Source organism: Pavona decussata, unplaced genomic scaffold (genome assembly GCF_977016875.1).
Source record: "Pavona decussata unplaced genomic scaffold, jaPavDecu1.1 SCAFFOLD_25, whole genome shotgun sequence".
Taxonomy (NCBI): domain Eukaryota; kingdom Metazoa; phylum Cnidaria; class Anthozoa; order Scleractinia; family Agariciidae; genus Pavona; species Pavona decussata.
In genome coordinates this window covers 1,494,910-1,517,500 of record NW_028145448.1, presented here as the reverse complement: position 1 = coordinate 1,517,500, position 22,591 = coordinate 1,494,910, and the positions used below count along the sequence as shown (strand labels likewise).

The 22,591-nt window shown below is 38.2% G+C and overlaps 2 protein-coding genes across 8 annotated transcripts in view; one reads left to right on the top strand and one right to left on the bottom strand.

Annotated features, from left to right (window-relative positions):
- The window catches only part of LOC146485723 (gamma-aminobutyric acid type B receptor subunit 2-like), a 23,082-nt gene extending 14,153 nt beyond the window's left edge, over positions 1-8,929 (top strand). For all 6 annotated transcript variants that reach the window (XM_085103083.1, XM_085103081.1, XM_085103080.1 and 3 more), the window contains 11 exons: positions 1-37; positions 198-386; positions 1,006-1,242; positions 1,465-1,528; positions 1,604-1,678; positions 2,061-2,208; positions 3,861-3,993; positions 4,667-4,774; positions 5,528-5,656; positions 6,313-6,645; positions 8,078-8,929. The exon at positions 1-37 is cut by the window's left edge and continues 29 nt beyond it. In XM_085103083.1, the coding sequence (XP_084959209.1) occupies positions 1-37; positions 198-386; positions 1,006-1,242; positions 1,465-1,528; positions 1,604-1,678; positions 2,061-2,208; positions 3,861-3,993; positions 4,667-4,774; positions 5,528-5,656; positions 6,313-6,645; positions 8,078-8,218 (1,594 nt within the window). In that variant the 3' untranslated portion in view covers positions 8,219-8,929. The remainder of the gene's footprint in view (positions 38-197; positions 387-1,005; positions 1,243-1,464; positions 1,529-1,603; positions 1,679-2,060; positions 2,209-3,860; positions 3,994-4,666; positions 4,775-5,527; positions 5,657-6,312; positions 6,646-8,077) is intronic.
- Positions 8,582-18,104, bottom strand: LOC146485722 (uncharacterized). Of its 2 annotated transcripts, XM_085103078.1 has the most exons (3): positions 17,948-18,104; positions 13,887-14,090; positions 8,582-13,526 (listed from the first exon to the last, which is right to left on the bottom strand). In XM_085103078.1, the coding sequence occupies exons 1-3, from the start codon at positions 18,009-18,011 to the stop codon at positions 9,760-9,762; spliced, it is 4,035 nt and encodes a 1,344-aa protein (XP_084959204.1). In that variant the 5' UTR covers positions 18,012-18,104; the 3' UTR covers positions 8,582-9,759. The 2 variants fall into 2 exon arrangements, with proteins under 2 accessions (XP_084959204.1, XP_084959203.1); XM_085103077.1 differs by having other exon boundaries at positions 8,582-14,090.
- Between the last annotated feature and the right edge of the window lie 4,487 nt (positions 18,105-22,591).

The following is a 22,591-nucleotide window of genomic DNA, read 5'->3' as shown; positions in this document are numbered from 1 at the left end:
GATGTACGAAGACAAGTTCATAAAACTGGCATGCCAGGTAATTTATTTGTTCACATTTTTAGTACTGTAGCTTGTAATTTAATAACAAAATATTTAATCTTAAAACAAGCATTAACGGAAAAATTAAACTGAAAAACGTTCAAAAAGACTTGAAGTGAAAATCACACGGGTAAGAAATCGTTTTTTGTTTCTTTCAGGCGTATAAAGAGAACATCTATGGCAGGAAATACGTGTGGGTTCTACCTGGCTGGTACAGTGAAAAATGGTGGGAGAACGCTGGCGTCTCATCATGCACCAAACACCAAGTGAAAGAAGCGGCTGGTAACTACCTTGCTACCAGACCTCTACCGCTCGGTAGATCGAAGAACCCCACGATTTCTGGGAAGGTTATTCAGATTTTTATTCATGCTCAATTCCATGTGTTACACTAAAAACAACGCACACATTTTGCTTTGCAACACTTTGCTTTGCAACAAACGGGAAAGAACCAATTTATGATAAACCTTACGATTTTTGTCGGCCTTTTTGCTAAAAGAGGCTGATTACCTACAATATAGATAAAACGTATGGCCACATTATTTTTGTCCTAAATATAAAATTTAGCGTGCCCTCACCCTTACGCTCATATTTCCCTTTTCTTAGCGTATTGAGGGGAAATTAGACAGACAGAAACGTATTATCGTACCCTACATCACACATAAACCCTAGAATCGCTCTTCTGTTTCGAGCTAAAAAGGAATACTTATAATGTATTTATCATACGATACACGGCAAGCAAGACATAGCTCTATTTCAAACCATAATGGTGCTATTTAATAAGGCTACTCTGGATCAAAACAGTTGGAGTAAAAAGCCTTTGGATGATCACGCACTTAGGTAGTAGATAGATAATCAAGGCATCTCATGTAAAAACCGTCTCAAAAATACGTATATGTAACTTTAGTATCCTATGCTCTAAAAGCACGTATTCTAGGACTCATCATCCGAACGTTCTTCATTTTTCAGACTGCCACTGATCTGGACAAAGAACTGATGGAGAAAAGCAAGAGAGAAAATTACCCCATTAATGCATTCTCATCTTTCGCGTACGATGCAGTTTGGAGCATTGCCCTCACTCTTCACCAGTCTTCCCTCATCCTTGAAGCCCGAAATAAACGCTTATCAAATTTGACGTACGGTGACAGTGAAACCGCTGAGCTTTTCAGAAATGTGCTGCGGAATTTGACTTTCCTCGGCATGTCGGTCAGTATGCTATCTTTTCGTATTCTGTTTGTGCAGTTGTCAGTGATGATCTTTAACAGTAAAAATTTACCAAAAACTTATTTAACTTTTCTTTTCATTGAAGTGACTGTTGAATAGTAATTATACCAAATATAAGAAGATTTAAGCATTGAATATGATTTTGTTTTGGAGCAAATACATCGCGAAATTTAAAGACATGACTCCATTCCTTACTTCTTGCAGGGGACTGTAACGTTTGACAAACGTGGGGATCGAAAAACTACGATAGAAATTTTGCAGCAACAAGGTGTGTTTGATCAATCTATTTTTATGTAGACCCAAAAGCAACACCATTTCACTGGCCTGTTTGGTTCAATTTTAGGTGATGAGAGAGTAGTGGTCGGGCTCAGCAACACATCGTTTAGTAAACTAGATAAATCACTTCTTCAGTGGGAAGGTAACTATCATTAAATACTCCACATTGTAGAGATAGTTTTCTCTTGAGTAAAGGACGTTTTCTAATGATTTTTTTTCTTCTTTCTGTTTATTTTTTGTTTTTGGTTTTAATTTGTTTGTTTTTACTGTTGTTGTTACTGCTTCATATTTTTGCTGTTATTGTTATTGTTGTTATTGTTGTTGCTGCTACTGTTGTTGTTGTCATTTCTGTTTCCGTTATTGATGTTGTTATTTTTGTTGTTGTTGCTATTGTTGTTGTTGTTGTTGTTATTGTTACTGTTGTTATTGTTATTACTGTTGCTGTTTTTGTCTTTGTTGCTGTTATTGCTGTTGTTGTTGTTGTTGTTGTTGTTGTTGTTGTTGTTGTTGGCTGTTGTCGTAAGGTAATTTTCCAACTGATGGCGTAATTAAAAGGACTGAAGCTTACAAAGCGTCCAAAGAGCAAACAATAGTAACAGTGGTTCTATCTGTTACCGGAATACTGTTCTCATCTGTTTGCCTGGCTGTGAATATCGCTTACAGAAAACACAGGTAAGTAATTATTTTATTCCGCTAGCAATAGCAATAAATGCAGATGATCAATAGCGAACCGTTTCTTGTGATTTAGCATCAGATGTTTCTTGGCTCCACAAACTCCAATTTGGAACTCGGAACCTGCTGTGAAAAGTGCCAAATGTAAGACACCATTTTTTGAGTCTATTAACTTTTGGCGTAGGTCTTAAAAGACCTACGCCAAATTTAAAACATTTATACAACAAACATCTGATGTTACCATGGCAACAATAAAGTAAGGACGTTAATAAAAGGGGTTTTGGAACATCTGCCCTGAAGACCTATCTCTATGCCAAATTTGAGTGGGGTCAAAAATTTTCATTTCCATTTGTTTGATTTTTACAGAGAAGTGTTCTTAATCCGTTTATATGACGTGAATTTGATACAAAATGCAATTTATATTTATTCATAGTTCAGACATCAGTATGTTCTTAAACCAGCTGTTGTGATAAATCGAACTTAACCTACTCACATTTTTATTGACAATAATTGGACATCTTGCTAACAACGATGTGCTTACATAAATCACACGTTACACTTATTTAACAAACACTTCAGTGCTCATTGCCTTACTTGCTAACCTCAGAACGAGACAAAGGGACCAAATACAGCGTTACCTGATTTTCCGACAGCAATACGAATATTTATTTATAGTTGTATCACAAGGCATTAAGGAGTGGTTTCCATTTTCCATTGTGGGTTTTAAGTCTGTTGGAAGTTATTAAGCATTGATAGTATATTTATTTCAACCCTATTTGGACAATTTTTTGAAGGGAGGGGAGGGAGGGCTTCTGAGAACCAGGAGAGATAACAAACAGCAATTTCGATAACATTGTCGGACTTCAAAACTTACAAGCTTACGCGACAAGACCGAAAAGTAGTGAGGGTAGCTTTAAATCTTTTTCATTAAGTCCTGTCGCGTAGCGACTTTTTTATAACGTAAATAGTATAGCTCTATGACATATTTATCAAATTACAAAGACAAATGACCTATTGATTAAAGCTAAGAATGTAACGAGTTCTCAAAAAGTGTTGTCGTGGCATGTAGACGTCAAAGTTGGTTAAAACAAGACTCAGTGTTACATCAAAATCATAACCATCACGGGTCGATCAAGCTACGATGGAATGGACTTGAGTTGGGAAAATTCACAAATTTTAAAAATGGTTTCGAAATTTAGAGAGAGCCCCTAAAGCTCCATTCCCCCTCACCTCCTACCGCCTCCTCCAATTGGTCTGAATGGGGGTAAGAGTTGAATGAATTGGGGTCGACCTGCTGGTTGATCGAGAGGACAAAAGAACGACTGAACAACAGAACAATGTTTCCAGCCCTAAAAATCAATGTTTAGTTTTCATTTTCACACATTATCATTGTTATTGTTGTATGTGATGTTAAAGAAAATTATTTTTGTGCACAGTCTGGCTTGCCGCGATTAGCTCTTCGCTATTTGCAAGCCAGCCTAGTTATAACTTAAGGTTCTGTTGTGAATAAATAAAACTTGAAATGAAACTTAAAACTTTAAACTTGTAGCTGCACATTAAAAGGGTCCAGTGAAATTAGAGCTTTTGGAAGATGCAGGTCTACTGTTCAATAGAGGTGTGTTTTGTTTATTGCGACGCTCTTTGCATCCTAGGGTTATCAAGATGTCGTCTCCACATTTCAATACTATAACAGCCATTGGTGGGTTGCTGTGTTACACGTACGTGTTACTAGAGACGTTCACTAGTTCAAGAATTTATGCTGGCGGGTGCAGAAGTGTTTGTTTGGTAGGCTTTAGCTTTAACTGTGCACTAAATGACTTATCATCATCAATTCTAAATGTGATATTCAACATACCATGGGCAAAGGACAGAAAAAATCGTTGTCTCCGACTGGTGGTGTCTTTTCAGCTTTCAACTACTGTCACTGAGAGTTGCTTACACGAGGTACTATAAAATATCATCATATCTCATCATATCTTTATTTACCCTCGGATTTTAGAGTAGCAAATGCAGCTAATATCTCCGAGCATTTACCCACCCAAACATGAGAATTTAAACACAAAGACCTGACCACAACACCAGGAATTACGTCCCCTACTCTTTCCGAACAGTGAGTGGGTTTTTTAACGTCCCACCGAGTTATTTACGAACAAGGGTTGTGAGACGGGGCCTACGGTTTATCGTCATTCTCTGAGAAGAATAGAAAGTCTGACCACTTGCAGATGTCATTACAAAGGCAGCACTTTCTCCTAAGTTATTTAAAGACTCTGAGTGTTGGTCCGGCCGGGGTTTGACACTATGCCAAGGGCGAACCCCTACGGCTGATTTTTGAGTAGTGATTCGCTCGACTATTAATTTCAGAACTGATTCAGAAATAGCAACGCTTTTTCTCCTTCTTAGTGCGCTCAATATCTGGTTATAGCAAAACAGGTTTGATATAGTTTCTGTGTCTTCTCAGATCCGAGCGTACCTCATAGTCATAGGCTTCACTTTTGTGTTTGGAGGAATGTTCGCCAAGACGTGGCGAGTGTACAAGATTTTTACAAACAGACGCCTTAAACGAGAGGTATGAACATTTTTGCATGTTTTTCGTTTGCCTTCGTTCTTAGCCTGTGACGCCCATTATTAATAGAGACGTTTTGCCTTTGTCTCTCTTTCTTTCCATTACTCTGAATCCGTATTGGAAAACCATGAGTTCCTCCTTCGTAACTGTGCTAATTTGATCTGTTAAAAGAGGGAGGGGATGTGGGAATGTCCTCGCCAAACTTTTTCAATTTACCGAACATTTATCTTGCAAGGATTTGGTATGACGTCTAACTTGGTATTATAACAACGAAATTTTAACAGAGCATATGTTTTTCAAGATTTCCTGCTTTTTTGTTGTTGTTGTTGTCGTTGTTGTTGTTGTTGTTGTTGTTGTTGTTGTTGTTGTTGTTGTTGTGTGTGTGTGTGTGTGTGTGTGTGTGTGTGTTTTTCCTCTGGTCATCAAATTATTGTCGTTAAGTTTTACCTTATAAGATGATTCTTAGCATCTGTTTATCGAGTATCGCTTCTTTTTATTGAGTTCTAATTTTTATCCTATGGGAGTGGGGTGTCAAGTGAAACGGAAGTTCTGTTCCCTTCTCCCGCCAATTGTATTTATTATGTGGCGAATTCATTACACTTAACAGAATGGTGGATCTAAGATGGCTGCTGATGTAGTCAGATACAGTGTTCGTTCCATTTGTCAAAGAAAATCGTTTTAAACGCACTTTATACCCGCCAAGTTTCGTTTACATAACTTTAATGTTTTTCAAATTTGTTCTGTTTTATTTCACAGATTGGCGGAATAACCACGAAAAGATTAGTGTTTAGAATCTTTTGTATTTTACTCCTTGACATTGTGGTGCTCGTGACTTGGGACGTGGTCGATCCACTGCAATCCGAAGCCGTAGAAATCTCAGTAAAGGTAAAGGAAATATAGATTTTTAAAAATACAAACCTTCATTATTTGAACATTTCTGTAACAACTAGCTCGTAATTATAGGAACTGTAATAGCTATAGAACTCGATGATTCCAATCTTTCAACATGAAAATACTGCTAATTTTAGCCAAACCTTTGCTCTGTTACAGTATTAATTTATTGAACTTGACAATTCGAACTGACGGGATTAAAATAAATTCCAACGGCTTAGTGCCTCCTCACAGCTCAAATTTGTACATAAAGTAGCGTCTCAGACGCTACTTTATGTACCAATTTGTACAACATTTGAAATGTGAAATTAAAGTCACTCGTAGGCCATTTCCTGATTCTTCTTACACCATAAAATTAGTGGGGGTTTTTTGTGTGTGTGTGGGTAAGTTGTAAATCGCCGTGAAGTAGACATTAACGAATTGGAAAATTTAATCCACTAATTCTGAAGTTTACCTTTTGTTGGACAGTTTATCGCTAAATTTTTCCACGAGCAATCCATAAACACTGTTTAATTTCGGTGATCTTTTCTTTTCCTTTTTTATTGGTCGCAATGTAAACTATGAACTCGCATAGAATGTTATTAAATAGTTTCAGTTGTCACTGCTCATGTAAATCGTTTATTTTTTCATTGCTACTTAATTTCCGTCAGGTTCACTCTAAGAATGAAGACATAGAAATCCACACCACAACGCAACAATGCGTCTCGAATCAGTACTCCGCGTGGATGCTGGGGATAATTGTTTACAAAGGAATTCTTCTTCTCTTTGGCGTCTTTCTTGCCTGGGAAACCAGAAATGTCCATTTTGCTGAGCTCAACGATTCCAAGAACATCGGTGTGGCTGTGTATAATATCTTATTGTTTTCTGGACTCTCCATAACTGCTGAGTATGTGCTGAGTGATTTGATGGCCAAGAGAATTTTCAACAATTCTTTGATTTATTTGTGTACAACCATGGTTCTTGCGTTGGTGTTTGTGCCAAAGGTGCTGTGATAATTAGTAAACTTCTTTTTTCATTTTTAAGAACGTCTAATTTGAGGGTAAACGTTCATATTTTTTTGGCAAGTTGACCCTGAAGACATTCTTAGAATCTTCTTAATTAAGTTACCAGTTACAGTATTCCCATCACATCATCACATCACATCACCTTTATTTACCCTCGGATTTTAAGAGTAGCTTATGTAGCTAATAATCTCCGAGCATTTACCCACCCAACCATGAGAATATACACACAAAGACCGGACCACAACACCGGAAACTACGTCCCCTACTCTTTGCGAACAGTGAGTGGAGTTCTTTAACGTCCCACAGAGTTATTTACAAGCAAGAGTCTTGAGACGGGGCCTACGGTTTATTGTTCTTATCCAAAAAGACTAGAAAGTCTAACTATTTGCAGATGTCAGAGCAAAGGCACCACTTTCTCCTAAGTTATTTAAAGACTCTGAGTGTTGGTCCGGCCGGGGTTTGAACCCGCGACCTCCTGCACGGTAGTCCGGCACTCCACCAACTGAGGTAACCGGTCGGCGGTTGATTAATACGCACGTGACATGAGGCTAAGGAACCAATCAAAGAGCATTATCATTATTTCCTGTTATGTGGTATCAAGTTACCTCTGGAGTGCTTGTGTGGCGTACTTTAGGCGTTCAGGTTGCTGAAAGCGACTAAGAGACACCATAAGAAAAAACAATATTAAAAAGGAGTACAAATGAATGCTGTGCCACTAGCACTCAGGACACCAATAACGGATTAGACTAAAAATTACCGGATCATTATTTGTGTCCTCAGTCCTAGCGGCACAACATTTGTTTGTGCCCAAGCATTCACATTGCCGCAACGCCTATGACCTGCTTCCGTCTGCCCTCGTAGCTTAGTCGGTAGAGCAGCGGACGATGAAATCCGGAGGTCGTGGGTTCGATCCCTCCAATGTCGGAGATGTTCAGTTCTTTGTCTCGTGCGGTCTCCCTTTTCCTTACTGCGTTCAACGCTCAGAAGGAACCTCATGGGTTTACTTGGCACTTAAACTTACACTACAAAGTTAATTATTTAAAATGTCATATTAAAAAGGAAGATCGCATCACCTTTCTCTCGCTCCTGGTATGTTGTCGCATTTGGTAGTGCAGTTTCGTAGATTTTCTTCAAGTTGGTTTATTTCCTGTTATGCTCAACGCTTTGTAGCAGGTTATAAAGACCAGAAATGAAGCCAAATTGCTTCGAAACCATGTGTTTTCATCAAGAGGAACCTCCGGTAGATAAAAATAAGAATTTTGAAGAGAGTCTTTGGTCTATATGAATAAAACATAATAATACCTCCGAGCGGTCACTTTCCTCTCAAGCTGTTATTTACTATTCAAATATTTTGCTTATAGTTAAAAGAAAATGATTGAAAATTGCTCCCCATTGCTATTGTGTCTTTTAGATCACTCGCCTAACACACAAGACACAAGTAAAACCGGAAGAAAGCCGAGACCAAGATCAATCACATCAAAGTTCTCTTAGGAGTGCTAACCCTCAGGTTTCGAGTTTTTCCGTATCAGAAATCAAGCAAACGGCTAAATAACAGATACAAAAGATGCTGTAAAAGACATAACCCGCCAACTACTGTACTTTTTCCATCCATATCATGATGAGAAAGTGGCAGACAAACCGGTGTAAGGCCTGTGGAGAGCTGATATGGCTCCAGAGAAGGCATCATAGAGAACTAATATACAGAAAACACTATTTAATATGCTATCATGTACAAAACTTATGTAGCCGTTAACCACTTTGTTACAAAGAAGACATTTAGCAGTGTAAAATCTATTTATGTTAATAACGTGGATAAAATTCCACCTGCTCAATCCCGGTTGGAAAAGGGCTATACCCACCCGGCAGCTTGCTGCAGTTGGACTATTAATTTGTTTGCAAATTTAACATGACAGTGTTCAAAAGAGATGAAGCAAAATATTTTATTACATATTCTCAGAAACGGACAATACAATGCATCAATCTTTGAGAAAAACTGGAATACAGTCAATATCTTTAGTCTTCGTCAGCTGTCTAGTCGTAAGTTTGATTTTCAGTTTACTTTGAAACTTAACTATTGATGGCAACCTTAGCACTGTCACTGCCGATCATCTTATGCGTATCTGAGACTTGTACATTAGTTTTATGTTTTAATTAAGGTCATTTTTTACTAGCCAATATAAACGGTGTAAGGTTACTATTTTATACATCAGCAATGAATCAATAACCCTTTTAATAGGATTTATTAAAGCAATTTTAAACTGAGTGTCAAAAGTAAATAGTGTTTGCTTTGGGTTTGCTTCACTACGCGCTCTCATTAGTTAGCAAAATTCACGACACTTCCTTACACCAGTTAGATGCAAAACCAAAACCACATGTCACCAGCTTGCCAGCGTTCCCCCTTCCCCCCTCCCTTAGCGCGGGCGACATGCCGTGATTTGCTTCGAGTTGTGATTGGTTCATTTTCCCTGTTTCGGTGCTGTAATTGGCCAGAGCTGATCATATTGGTTTTGGCTTAACGACACAAACTGTAAACCACTCTAAAATAAAGTATTTGAATAAACAGCACGAAAAAAAACAGACCGTCAAAAAAACGTTAGATCCTTTCAAGGACAGAAGCATTTTACATTATTTTTCGGTTGAATTTTTGTCTTTAGTTGTACCTGCATTCATGGTATCTATAAGTAATTGTCCTCAATCTGTTGTGGTAAAGTCGTAATTACAGCCTTAGTGGCTCACACGGCAGGAGCTTAATTTAACCCGGTTTCTGTAGCGTGAAACAAGTTAGAGTGTTGTTATTTATTCCGCCCCGTACCATTATACCATGAACGAGAAATAGCGATCATTAAATTGTCTTCTGGTTGTTCTTGCAAAAGGGAATCAGCAGGATCCAGCAATATTTCTTGTTTGCGTTTAATAAATCCTGATTGTTTCACTCACAGTTGTTTGGATCATTACTCCAACTCGACTAGGCGCTACGCGCTTCGTTGGTTATCTGTCATTATTAATTTTCTACGCACACTCGTGAAATAATTCTTAAAATGAACTAGGTATTCTCTGACCAGCGTCTCTCCAATACAATGGCGAAAATTGAAATCAGTCTTGTTCGGAATCGCCTAGCAGTCGTCTTTGCTCTTCACTTTTGTAATCCAGTGATAAGCGAAGCCACTGCACCCAATGAGAGATTATCTTTGCCAGCGATGTCATCAATCTTGCCAGCTGGGAGAAAGTTGCAAAAATGACAAAAATGACAAACAAAGCTGGCACAAAAGCCAGTGCAACAATTTCAACCCAGTCAAGAATTTTCATATCATACTTGGCTGGTCCTTCAATGCTCGTTCCAAATGATATCAAAGTTGCTTTTGTAAGGTTAATGACTGCCATCCCAACAAGGGCCAGAAGAGAAAGCGTCTCAGCTTTGTTGGCGATGGGATTGCGATACGGATTCTTCAAAACCTGGTGAAGCAGTATGGCAACGCAAGCGACAGTCATGCAAACCATCCGGAGCATTGCCGTCTCTATGAATGCGTGGCAAGAAAGAAAAATCAACCGGCGACCAATCAAAACGCTCTCCCAATAGATTGCTCCGTTATCATTTCTGTTTGGTAGGCGAAACGGGCCGTAAAGCACTTCTAGAATATCTTCGATTCCGTCATTGTTCTGGTCAAGTTTTGCCTTTTTCTTGAAGATCTTCTTTAAGAGCCAGTACAACAGGAATGGCAACGGAAATATGCAGGCTCCCAGAAATTCTCCGGCAGAAATTGAGGATTTGGAAAGCCTGGTTGAGCCATAATAAAGAACAATGACGAATGGGACAACAAACACTGCGATATAACCAAGAAGAATATACTGCCACCACTGCCAACAAACAATTTCTCCATTAACGAAGAGGCGCTTTTCTGAACCAATATCGACACAGTACATAAGTTTAAGTGACGTTTCAGCCAGTGTCTCGTAACCAAGCAACAGTATTTCCAGGACAACGGCCATATAATGGAGAAAAGATGGTCGTTCTTTTTGCCGCATCACGTTAAAAACAAAATGTAAGAAAAATAGAACTCCAACTTCGGCCATTGTAACCAGAACTGTAGCAGACAGAAGTAGTTGCTTTGTCACTGCTGTAATCCCTGGAAAAGGACACCCTATTCCGTCGTTGAGGGATTGAACTTTGAAGTTAAATGCAGCAACCACGGCAGACAAGAAATGTATTTTATGAAGCAGTTTTTCTGATGAGCCAACAAGGAGCAACTCAGCAGCTTGATAAAAATAAAATGTGATCTTGAGAAAACCATTGTCCGACTGTTCATGAAGTTGGCCCGAGTCAATTCTCATTTGTTCCTCGTCCCTTTTTCTGAACCAGAAGATCTGCGTTCTTAGAAAACTCAGTATTGGTGGCTTTATTAACAGGTAAAGTACAAATCCAGTTGTTAACAGCAACATCGTTAAGCTCCACATCCAGACGTTGTTGCATTCAGTATGCTTGCGGCATTCAGTAGACAAAAGCGTTTCACTATACCCTGGTAAACATTCGCCACAAAGAAACCCGGTTCTGTTTCCAAGACACTTGTTATACTGCCCTGACTTCGAGGGTGGACTTTCACAGTAATGTTCTGGGCAAGCAAAGAATCTTAATTGTGGTGGATTTTTAGAAATAGGATATCCCCAGAAATTTGGTTTGGCAGCAATGTTAGTATTGACGCAACTGGCTCCGAAAGGACAATTCAGACATTTAAATGGAGGATCAACGAGTACACCATGCGAAGCTCCTTGGAGAAGGCTGTAAACTCCTGGACCACATAACTTACATGAATATCTCAGGACAGTTATATTTAACCGGCAGTCGCTTTTGTTCTTCTCAGCATACACGAAGTGTGTGTTATTGTCCAGTTCAAGGTTGTATCCTGTACTGCATTGGATGGATGAATTGACATCCATTTTGACAAAGCCTCCATTCGAGATTTCAAAAACAGATAAAGTATTCATTTTACTATCATCCACTGCTGTCACCATCGTTGTGTTTTGAACATGAACAGGTCCTTCACTTTCAGAATAGAAAAATGGGGCTTTTTTAAAATGGATTTTGTTTGGTTTTCTTCCCTCTTTTTGGTTAATGAATGAACAATTAATGAAATTAACCTGGCCAGTTCCATATGCAGAATAAACATGTCCAGCCCGTTGACTTGAGAAGTTGTCTCGAAAAGTGCATCCTTTAAAAGTGGTGTTTCCATTGCTAAGGTAGACACCGCCAACCAGTAGACCCAAGTTGTCAATGAAAGTAGTATCTTCAAATAGCACGTGGCTTTCATAGCTCCATAATGGATGTGTGTCATTGGCAGTACGCGAGTTGATACATCCGAAATGCACGGGTTCATCAACGTTTGTTAAGACAGAAATAGCGCCGGTTGCTGTCTCACGGACAAGCCCTATGGATTGAGGATATCTGTTCCACTCCTTTCGATGCAAACAGACACAATTTCTGAATGTCGTGTTTCTCACTGTTACGTTTTTTATTCCTTTAAAGAAAAGCGCGAGGCCGGTAGATGGTTTTGATTCAAAGATGTCATTCTCCAGTTTTATGACTGCGGCAGAAATACTAATATTCCTTAAAGGGCCAATGACAATTCGTACAGCATAGCCTGATTCATTCGTTAGCCTGCTTGTAAAAATTGAGTTTTTGATGAGGAGTTGAACTGAGAACGGGTCTCGCAAGAAGATGTAGACGTCTTTGATATTATTAATGAATTTGCACCTGTCGATATAAATGTGAGTCATGTCCTTAGCTTCCAATGATTGTACTAAGAGGCTCAACCAAAATCGCATGGTAGTGATATCAAGGAGTTTTATCTTATAACTACCGCTTATTCTTATGGCTTTACTCTGTCTCTTTTGCTTAGTAATAAAGGACGTGTTAACAATTGTTGCATTTCCTGAATAGTTTTTCATAGCCCAAAGGTTAATAACGGCTAATCTATTCGATGCACCATTGTCCACAAAAGTACAATCAACCACTTCCACAACGACCTTATCTCCTTTTGCCACCACAAACAAAGCACCACCTGTAGCTTTTAAGTTGTTAGACCATGTGGAGTTCTTAACGTTTACTGCTCCGCTTTTTAGTAAGAGGTAGATACTCCTGCAGCTGCGATCATGATGAGGATCGATTCCACTGCAGTTCTTGACTTGGACATTTGTAAAATTTGCATAGAGTTTGTAAGGGCTCAACTTTTCACGATCTTGTACCCGTCCGCCGACCAATACTGCACAACCATATTTTTCTGACGAGCATCTGGTAAACTCCACATTGGTGAGTGTGAGGTTCACGATTCCATTTGAACAGTTTACAGATATAGCTCCACCTGCTTTTGCTTTGTTTCTTGAAAAGGTGGTGTTAGAGATAGCTAATGATACTGACCCGCTTGAGTTCAAAGAAACAGATCCACCAATCGCATTTATTGCAGATTGATTTATGAACTGGGAAGTTTGAATTTTTATCTCGATGTCTTCAGATGTAACTGTAATGCATCGTAGCAGCCTGTTGTGAATGCAGTGTACATCAATAAATGCGGCAGACAATTTCATCGCTCGTGAACTGTATAAGCTGTCGACATGGTCTGATTTTGATTCAGACAAACGTGACGAAGTTCCTTCGTTATAATTCAGCTGGACATTCTCATAAAATTCTCTTGTGACGGCTATTCCAACATCGTTATTTAGAAAGGAACCTCTATTTCCAATGTATTTAACATTGTTGCAAAATACATCAAGAAACAATCTACCAGAAAGGTTACCCTTAGCTGTTACTGCCATCGCTCCTACTTGAGAGAGGCCTCCGCTATGATTTCCATTGTCCAGAAAATGAGTGTCTGCAACATAAATTGCAACAAAGCGATCTTGGATTATCATATCTTCAGACAAGACAAAATGAAGGCAAAGCGAATTATTCCAAAATAGCGAGGAACCTTGAATATTCAAAGAAAATCTAGTCACATTTTTGACGTGAATGTTTAAAGCAACTAAACTTTCACGAAAAGAACAATTAAATATCTTAACATTACTGCAATCTTCAAAGCTCAGTGTGGTGTTCTGGAAAATAATTCCTGATATTTCAAACTGCAGTGATTGCTCTCCCCGATGTGACTTCTGAAAGTAAAATCCTCCAATGCAGGAAACATGAGGCTCAGAAAACAAACTCTTCACGCTCAAGCTTTTACTTATGTGAATACTCGGATGATAGACATGTTTAACAGTGAGGCTGCAGTCATACGCATGGTGCTCAGTCCCGCTCCCGTTCAGCAAAATAATTCCACCAGGATCCACTCTTCTGACTGCTTGAACAATGGACCTGCATGGTTCCAATAAAGACCCACAACTATCGGAGTCGTTACCCGATAACGAAACATAGACTTGGAAGCTTGCTTTGCAATTGCCTAAAACAAGATGATCAAAGGCTATTAATTATTCCCATAATTGTCAAACAGTCTTGCAAGTCACCCTTCCTTAGCCAAGAAATGGCATTTTATTTTTGTTCTGAGGTAGAAAACAAAAACAACAAGGAGAGGGGGGGGGGGGGGGAGGGGGTTGTCCTTCAAATGAGTTTGCACAAAATTCAAGCATTCGAATTGTTTGCTTATTCGCCTTCCTTCTTTTTGTTTTTTTGTTTGTTTGTGAGTTTGAAGTGCCCTTCTCAAACTCAATTCATAAATAATTTAAAAGCCAAAGACAAAGGAAATCATGCACCGTGACGTGTTTGGATATCTGATGAAAAACTCCTCGTTGTTGCATCCTTAATTTTCCGTTCAAAATCAGTTTGTTTGAGAAGTTGTATCAAACACTCGTCACAGTGTTTCATCACAATGTCAAAAACTTCGACGTTCGTCAAAAAGACTCCGCTACACGTCATATTTTCAACTCTTTTTCTCGGTGTGATGTGATGAAACACTGTGTCTCGTGTTTGATATATTACATAAAAAAATCTTCTCTGCTTAATATATATTTCAACACTTCCGCTGTAAAAGTGATTGCAGATTTTAAATGCTGAACGTGACTTAGGTTAGGTTACGAATTTTATACCATGTATCCCGGGGTAGTCAATCGATAAAAATTGATATCGGAAAATCATTCGATAAATCGATATCTATCGATAAATTGAACTTAAATGATATCGATTTTATCGGTCAATCGATAAAATTCGATACTCACACGCCGACGAAGTGTTAATGTTATCGATTTTATCGGATTCATCGATCGTTATTGAATCGATAAAAATTATCCTGTTTCCGTTGAGGGAGCGTTTGCTTGTGACTCTTTAAATGTAGATTTCAAAGGCGGCAATGAAATGATTTGTTGACAAACACTGTACAAGAGACCAAAGAGACTGCATTATGATTTTCTTCCTGGTTTTATTGTTCGATTAACCGGGTTCGATTACAAACGAAAATTATTTTTCCTTTTCCGGGTTCTTGGCTTCAAGATTGTCGTCTAAATTTTTTTTCTTCCTTTGTTCCGTTGGTTTTGAAACCACGTTTAACCTAAGAAATATGGGGAGCCCGAGGGCGTCTAGATGATTTGCTTTTATCTTTACTAAAAAAATCACGAAAATATTTCCCTTTAAAGACTGGATGAAAGAGCAACGAGCGTGCGATTGTGTTACATCAGCAAACAAGATGCCTGCTATACTGGCATTACGCGTGATGCTGGGGCTGATTAATTTATTCCAACTGTATGCTTCGCCGATTGATAAAACTATAATAGTTTGAGTCACGACGATCGCGTTACGTTGTTTCCCTTGCGTTACGCTACTCAGGGTTTCAAGGGAAATTGCGGGAATTCCATTGCGATAACGTAAGCTTCTCAATGACCTCTTTTCAGTCTCGCGTCGTGGTCTAAGACTGTCAAACAAAGCACGATTCCTTCGCAAGGAATTTACCAATTTCCACCGTTTTAAATGTTGGGTGCTTCTTAGAAGTTATTCATTCGATTTGCCGCTTCAAAATGGTGAAATTTCCGTTTGAAAACGGCACACTTGAGTCCAGAACATGTTAACAATATGGGGCCAAATTTAATCTGTTTTTAATAAATAGATCAAATGATGCGTTGACGTCACACAGGTAGGGGTGAGTGGGTCCCCTCCCTCGCGATATAAGCGACAAGAATGGATTTTGATTGGCCTGCTTCTGTTGAAGACAATCAGAACAATACACCCCGAGTAGGAGAGGGGTGAGTTTAATGAATAAATTAATGTACCGATTTGTAGCTACGAGGAAGAAAAAAAAAAAGAAATCGACCCGTTTTTAGACACGGTATGCCCCCTCAGGGCATCTCGCGTAATAAATAAAACAGTGGAATAATCAACCTGGGATCTATATCGGATTTCATTCAAATACAACACACGCCTAGTAATACTAAGAGTTTGTAGGAAAGATGAAGCAATTTATATCGTTTTACGAACAGGGAAGTTGTTTTAGGTGTCTCTGCGAGTTCTTTAATATCTTTTGGTGTTGCCGTTTCGAAAATTGGAACGATAATTCAGTTTCGATAAAATCGATTGCCCTGATTCAAAAATCGATAATTATCGATTACTCACTACGAAATATTTTATCGATTTTTATCGAATTTCTAAAAAATTAATCGATTTTTATCGATTGTTATCGAATGCTATCGATTATCGATATTATCGATTGACTAACCCGGGCATGTATGGAAGCAATGCTTTCAGTCGGCTGATATCTTTTATTGCATTTCTTCTTTCCTTGTGGGTGTCATGTCCCTTAAATTCTAAAATGGTTATTATAATAATTTCGTCGGGCATTGCGGAGTATTTTGCGGGCTAAATACTAGTTGTTCAATGCTTTCGAGTGGTATACCGTGCATGTAAATTTGTCCGGCTTCGTCGAGCGAAACTGAGCCTGAGTTGGACCAAAAACATATTTACGCCCGCGAATATCAACTCTATTGTTTAAGTATTCTTTCGATATTTTCAGTTCGACTCAAAGACTAGAAACCATGCAAACATTTGAATTTCGTATGAATAAATATAATATAGTGCTCAGTGCTTCGTTTCGAATCTTCAAGAGACACTAATTCGATACTTCATCACCTATCTTCATACACAATAATAACATCTGATCTCCATAGAATCAAATGCGAAACTTTCATTCTGATTTAGTGTTTCGCACGTCTGTTCTTTGTCCTCCGAGGGGATGAAGAATATTTGTTACAGAAAGTAGAAAATTTTAACCTCCTAATCTCATAAAAAGTTAACAAAATGTGTAATTTCTGTTGCCACCTTCTGGAAAATCGGCCCAGATAAAGAGTAAGAATAATGTCCCATCATGAATACATAAGAACGTCATCCAAAGCCCGTGTCTTTCAAAGGAGTTGAGACTTTTTGTTATAAATAAATAAATAATAAAGTAAATAAGTAAATCAAAAAAAATATATTAAAGAAATTAAGCACATTTTGAGACTTTCTAAATATGTTAGTCGTTAACAAGACTTCAGTTACGGTTCATCACAAGAAAGTAAGGTCAAAGAAATAGTATGGAAGAGAAAAGAAGGGTTTTTCTTTGGAATTAGACATGAAATTGACATCTGCATGAAATGAAACATGACCTGTGATCCGACAAAATGCGCCAACGCATCTTAAATCTAACCCAAAAGCCGATCTTTTAGCGCTTAAGTCTAGCTTTCAACAACAGAATCGGCTCAATCAGAGCAAGACAGCGTTCTAGATTGATTTTCAATCTTCATACTAGATTCATGCTGCACGCGTAATACTGCGATCGAACATCTAAAAAATATTTATCATATGACACTTTCGAGCGGAAATACCACGCAGAAAGACAACGAAAGTTTCATCAGAAACAATGAGATTTTGATTAGAAAGTCGTGTTTTAGTATGGAAAGGGATTTTGGACCTTTTTACAATAAATGCGAATGATTAGCCTTAATTTGCAAAATAAGTGCATGTGTATGGAATGGCGTTCCTGTTCAATTTTGGCCACATTTTGTCAAGTCTTATTAAACGAAACCTTAAATTAAAACGTTCGCCGTCCTAGTACAGAGTACGGGCCTTCGTATCCCGGCAGTGTTTCGTATCATGCATCGCGAAATATCCTGATCTTTTTACTTACTCATTTTATGTTTACGCATACAACGCTAGATTCTCTGAGGCACGAAATTACTCGGCCACGTTTATAAATGGACGCTGAACTTTAAATTCGTTTGCTAATTTTAGAGCTAATTAAGGAAAAAGCAATCATCCGTCAAACTATTATCTATTTACCTGTACATATGGTAAACAAGATGATCATCAGAGTCGCCACAGCAAGGTGGAAATCTGCCATCATGAATAACAGTCAACTCAGTGAAGGTAAGAAATTGAAGACGCGTTCGCTGGAAACCGAACAGAAAGGCAACTGCACGCTGCGCAGGAAACAACATTTGAATAATTTAACTTGAGTTTTGGCAAAGTCATAACTTTCGCGTGGCTCGAAACCGAATTGAAAAAGAAACAGAAATGAAACTGATGTAATATGCTGAGAACGTCAACGTTTGACAAAGGCTCGAAATTGAAAAAAAGTAGCAAGTAACAAGTAGCCACAGTGTATAACTGATGGCACCACTATCGATCGCATTCTTGTCGCACAAATCTTAAGCAATTTACAGTCCTATACCAAAGTCCCAAAATCTGGAACTCTCTCCCAATATCGTTTACTTTTTCTCTAGTTTTTTTCACCTTTAAGGAAGAAACGTTGCAGTTTTTATCTGTAAAATCATGAATTGACCAAGCTGCACTTACGCAGCACCATATTTTCTATTTATTAATAACAGCTGAGGTGGCCTCTTATAAGTCTGGTTGTTTCTTGAGGTCTCCTCGCCATTATTGTAAATTGAATGATATCTTTTGTTTTTAGAAAGGAAAATAAATGATGATGATGATGATGAACTGATATTCTAATATATTACCCGTATGACGGCTATTTTCGGATATTTCTCAGGAGTACAGTGATATTTCATTTTCGTGGTTAATTTACTGCCATTACTTCAGCGCCCGTTGTTATCAATTTCTCTAAACTACAGTACAAAAACCTCTTTTTTCAGCGTTTAAAAAAAAAGCTCCCGGAAGGCATTAATGCTGTACTTTGATGGCCAACATACCGGCCCACCTATATAAAGCCTGCAGCGAGCCCGGTTTCTTGTTAATGAATGATGAATTCTCTTGCGGAAACTTCAGGGCACCCAACGACAGAATTTAAGTAAGATACTGTCGTTCTCATTTGTATTAATTCGTCTAAAGGCCTTTGAAATACGTCTTTGTGTAAGGCAACACGGTCTAACCTTTTCGGATTCTTTAGCTGACCATTTAAGTCCCAGAAATTTTTAGGGAAAAATTTGTAAGTAATAGAATCCCATCCACCAAGATTCTGATCTACTGCTCACTTTCCGAAAATGCGTTTTTTTTTTCTTTCGACATTCTGGGAAATCTTCAACACTTCTTTGATTTATTTGTGTACAACCATGGTTCTTGCGTTGGTATTTGTGCCAAAGGTACTGTAAGTAAACTCCTCTTATCTCTTTTAAGAACGTCTAATTTGGGAGCTGAGGCTAAACGGTCATATTTATTTGGCAAGTCTAGCCAGAGGAGTAATCCATCCAAATCAATCCGGTTTTATGAAGGGTAGGTTTATTGGAGAGACAGCTCGTTCAATCTTAGATATTATCGCCCACACTGAATCACTACAGTTACCAGGTCTTTTACTGTTTATTGATTTGGAAAAAGCTTTTGACTCCATAGAACATGAATTTCTTTATAGAGCATTACAGTGTTTTAATTTCGGACCCTCCTTCATAAAGTGGATTCAAATGTTTTACAATAACCTCTCAAGTTGTGTTCTTAACAATAGTTTTTTTCTCTTCTCCTTTTCAGTTAGAAAGGGGTGTTAGGCAGGGAGATCCTCTGTCGCCTTATTTATTTCTAATTGCAATTGAAATTATGGCAATATCTATAAGAACAAATGAGGATACTGAAGGCATAAAAATTGCGGAATATGAAACTAGGTCTTTGTTGTATGCAAACGACATGACAGCTACTCTAGCAAATATATCATCAGTCGAAAAAGTAATAGAAATCCTAAATGACTTCGAAAAATGTTCCGGCTTAAAAATGAACCTTTCTAAAACCAAAGCTATGTGGATTGGAAAAAACAAAAATTCTTTAACAACACCTCTGGGTCTTGAGTGGTGTACAGCTGTCGAGACCCTAGGCATTTACTCCTCCCCTGACCATGAGCATGTTATGAAACAGGATTTCCAGGATAAATTAAATGAAGTTCAAAAAACGATTAACTTATGGAAACTCAGAGGTCTCTCACTATTTGGCAAGGTTACAATAATCAAACCTTTTCTAATCCCTAAATTATTATATGTATCCTCAATAATAGAAACCGCACCCGAAATTATTAAACAGATGGAGAAAATGATCTAAAAAATTTTATGGAAAGGCCCTAATAAAGTCACAAGGCTTTCTGTTATAAATACCTTAGAGAATGGTGGACTGAACCTTACAGACCTTGAGCTACATATTAAAGCATTAAGATTGTCCTGGATTCCGCGCCTCTCAGATGAGAAGGAAGGGCCCTGGATTTCTTATCTTAAATATTCTTGTTAGATTTAACTATGATGTAAATGAGGTTGACTTAAGTCTCAGTAAGTTTTACTTACAGCTTCTTAGATGGTGGGCGGATTTTAGATGCTCCTTTTCTGATGTGAATTATTCTCAAAATGTAATTTGGAATAATAAGGATATACGAATAAACAATAAACCCGTTTTTTATAAAACATAGTTTGACAAGGGGATAATTTATTTGAATGATTTACAGTTTGATGTTGACAATGTGCGCTCCTACGAATCCTTTAAGCAGAAAGGACTTAACACTAAGGGTGAAAATCTAAATCCGGATTTCCCAATCGAACGCACCCTCAGATCATTCGGATCATGCCGTATCGAAGGAACCGACGAATCCTTGTCCAGAGTGGATTCGTCGGTTCCTTTGATGCGGCATGATTCGAATGATCTGAGGGTGCGTTTGATTGGGAAATCCGGATTTAGATTTTCAAAATCTAAATCCGGATTTCCCAATCGAACGCACCCTAACTTTTTGACTTGGACAGCCTTGAGATCCTCTACTATTAATATGAAATCAAAAAACTCCTGCTCCATTCCCACAGCGGGTATAATCTCGATCCTATGAACTTCGATTGTAAGTTTAAATCTTTTAATACATATACGGCAAGGTGTAAACAGTTTCATTCTACGATGATATCAAGTAAAGCAAGAACCCCGAATGGCCTTAAAAAGTTGATAGCAGATTTTGAGCTCTCAAATGCGCAGGAAGTTTTCTCTATTCCTTACCTTGTTGCGAGCGAAACATATGTTTGGTCGTTTCAGTACAGAGTATTGAATTTCATTTTGTTTACGAATGATAAACTGTTCAAAATCGGTTTAAGTGATTCAGACAAGTGCTCTTTTTGTGGAACCTATACAGAAAATCTGTACCACCTCTTCTTTAACTGCTCCTTTGTGCAAGCCGTTTGGAACGTATTTACACTCTGGTGGTTTGATCTTAGTGGCGAATATTTAACTTTAACTTCAAAAGATATTATGGTTGGCTTACTTCAGAGGAACGATTTATTAAATTATTTGATAATTTTAGGGAAATTAGCTATTTGGGAATGTAGAAAAAATAACACCTCTCCAACATTTAGTTTGTTTTTGCACAAGGTTGAAGTTAAAACACAAGTTGAAAAAATAATTGTTATAAGAAACAGAACCCTTCGCGATTTTCAAATTAGATGGGAGCTTCTCATATAGCTTTTGTTTGCCTTTATTTTTTTTTTTTTAAGGAAAAGAATGGAAGACCAATGCATAAATTTAGATCTTTATTTATTAGTTTATTAGTAGTCTAATTTTTGTTAGGGGGTGTTTACATGATACCGGCGCGACTTTCATTCCGGTACGAGTTCACTCCAGTTCGCTCTTGTGGCTCTGTATTCGTTTTCATGATACCAGCACAAAATCTTGTACCGAAGCGGGTCATACCGGTGTGAGTTCACCCCGGTAACCGCACCGGAGCGAGATTTTTATTCCGGTACGAAAACTAGTTTCGATGTCATGTAAACGCGGTATGGCCGTTCGCTGCAGCATGAAATCACTCTCCTGGGAGTCTAGAACGGATAGCGCATGAGCAGTCTTCGATATTCAATTGAATATGGCGCCAAAATCACGTCGGTCGACAAAAAGTATCCCTTCATGTAAACACGGTATGAAATCACAATGTCATACCGGTATCAAACTCGCACCGGTGCAAGTTTTCACATGTAAATACCCCCTAGAGAAGTAACTGGGCGTCGCCATTGTCGGTGTGTGTTCGTTGTGCAATGCTTAAGAGCGGCTGCCTGAAAGAATCGAGAACTGCATTTCAGCGACCACTGAGTCGAATTTCTGATATTTCGTCTGAAGATATCCTTGGATTAACTATTTTCGAAAATCATATTTTAAAGTTCCAAGGTAGTTTATTTTTTGAGAAAATTGCAAGAGTTTGAAATGCGGCCTAGGTGCGGTCACGCGCCAATGAAAACCGCGAAAATTTAGGTCAAAGGACGAAGCCCCCTTCACGGTGAAAAATAACTCAATGAACTTGAAACTTTACCCAAACCTAGACCAATCATCTCACAAGAAAATTAACACAATAAACATTCCAAACTCGCTGGCTGCTGTCTAAAGCATGCAGATTTGTGTACGCTACTCAAAATGGTCTTGAAACTAATGCCTATTTTCATTAAAATAAAATTGTTTCTGGTATGTGATTTTCTCAAAATTAAATCTCATATATCAAAAGACGAAGAAAAGAACTTTATTTGTTCCAAG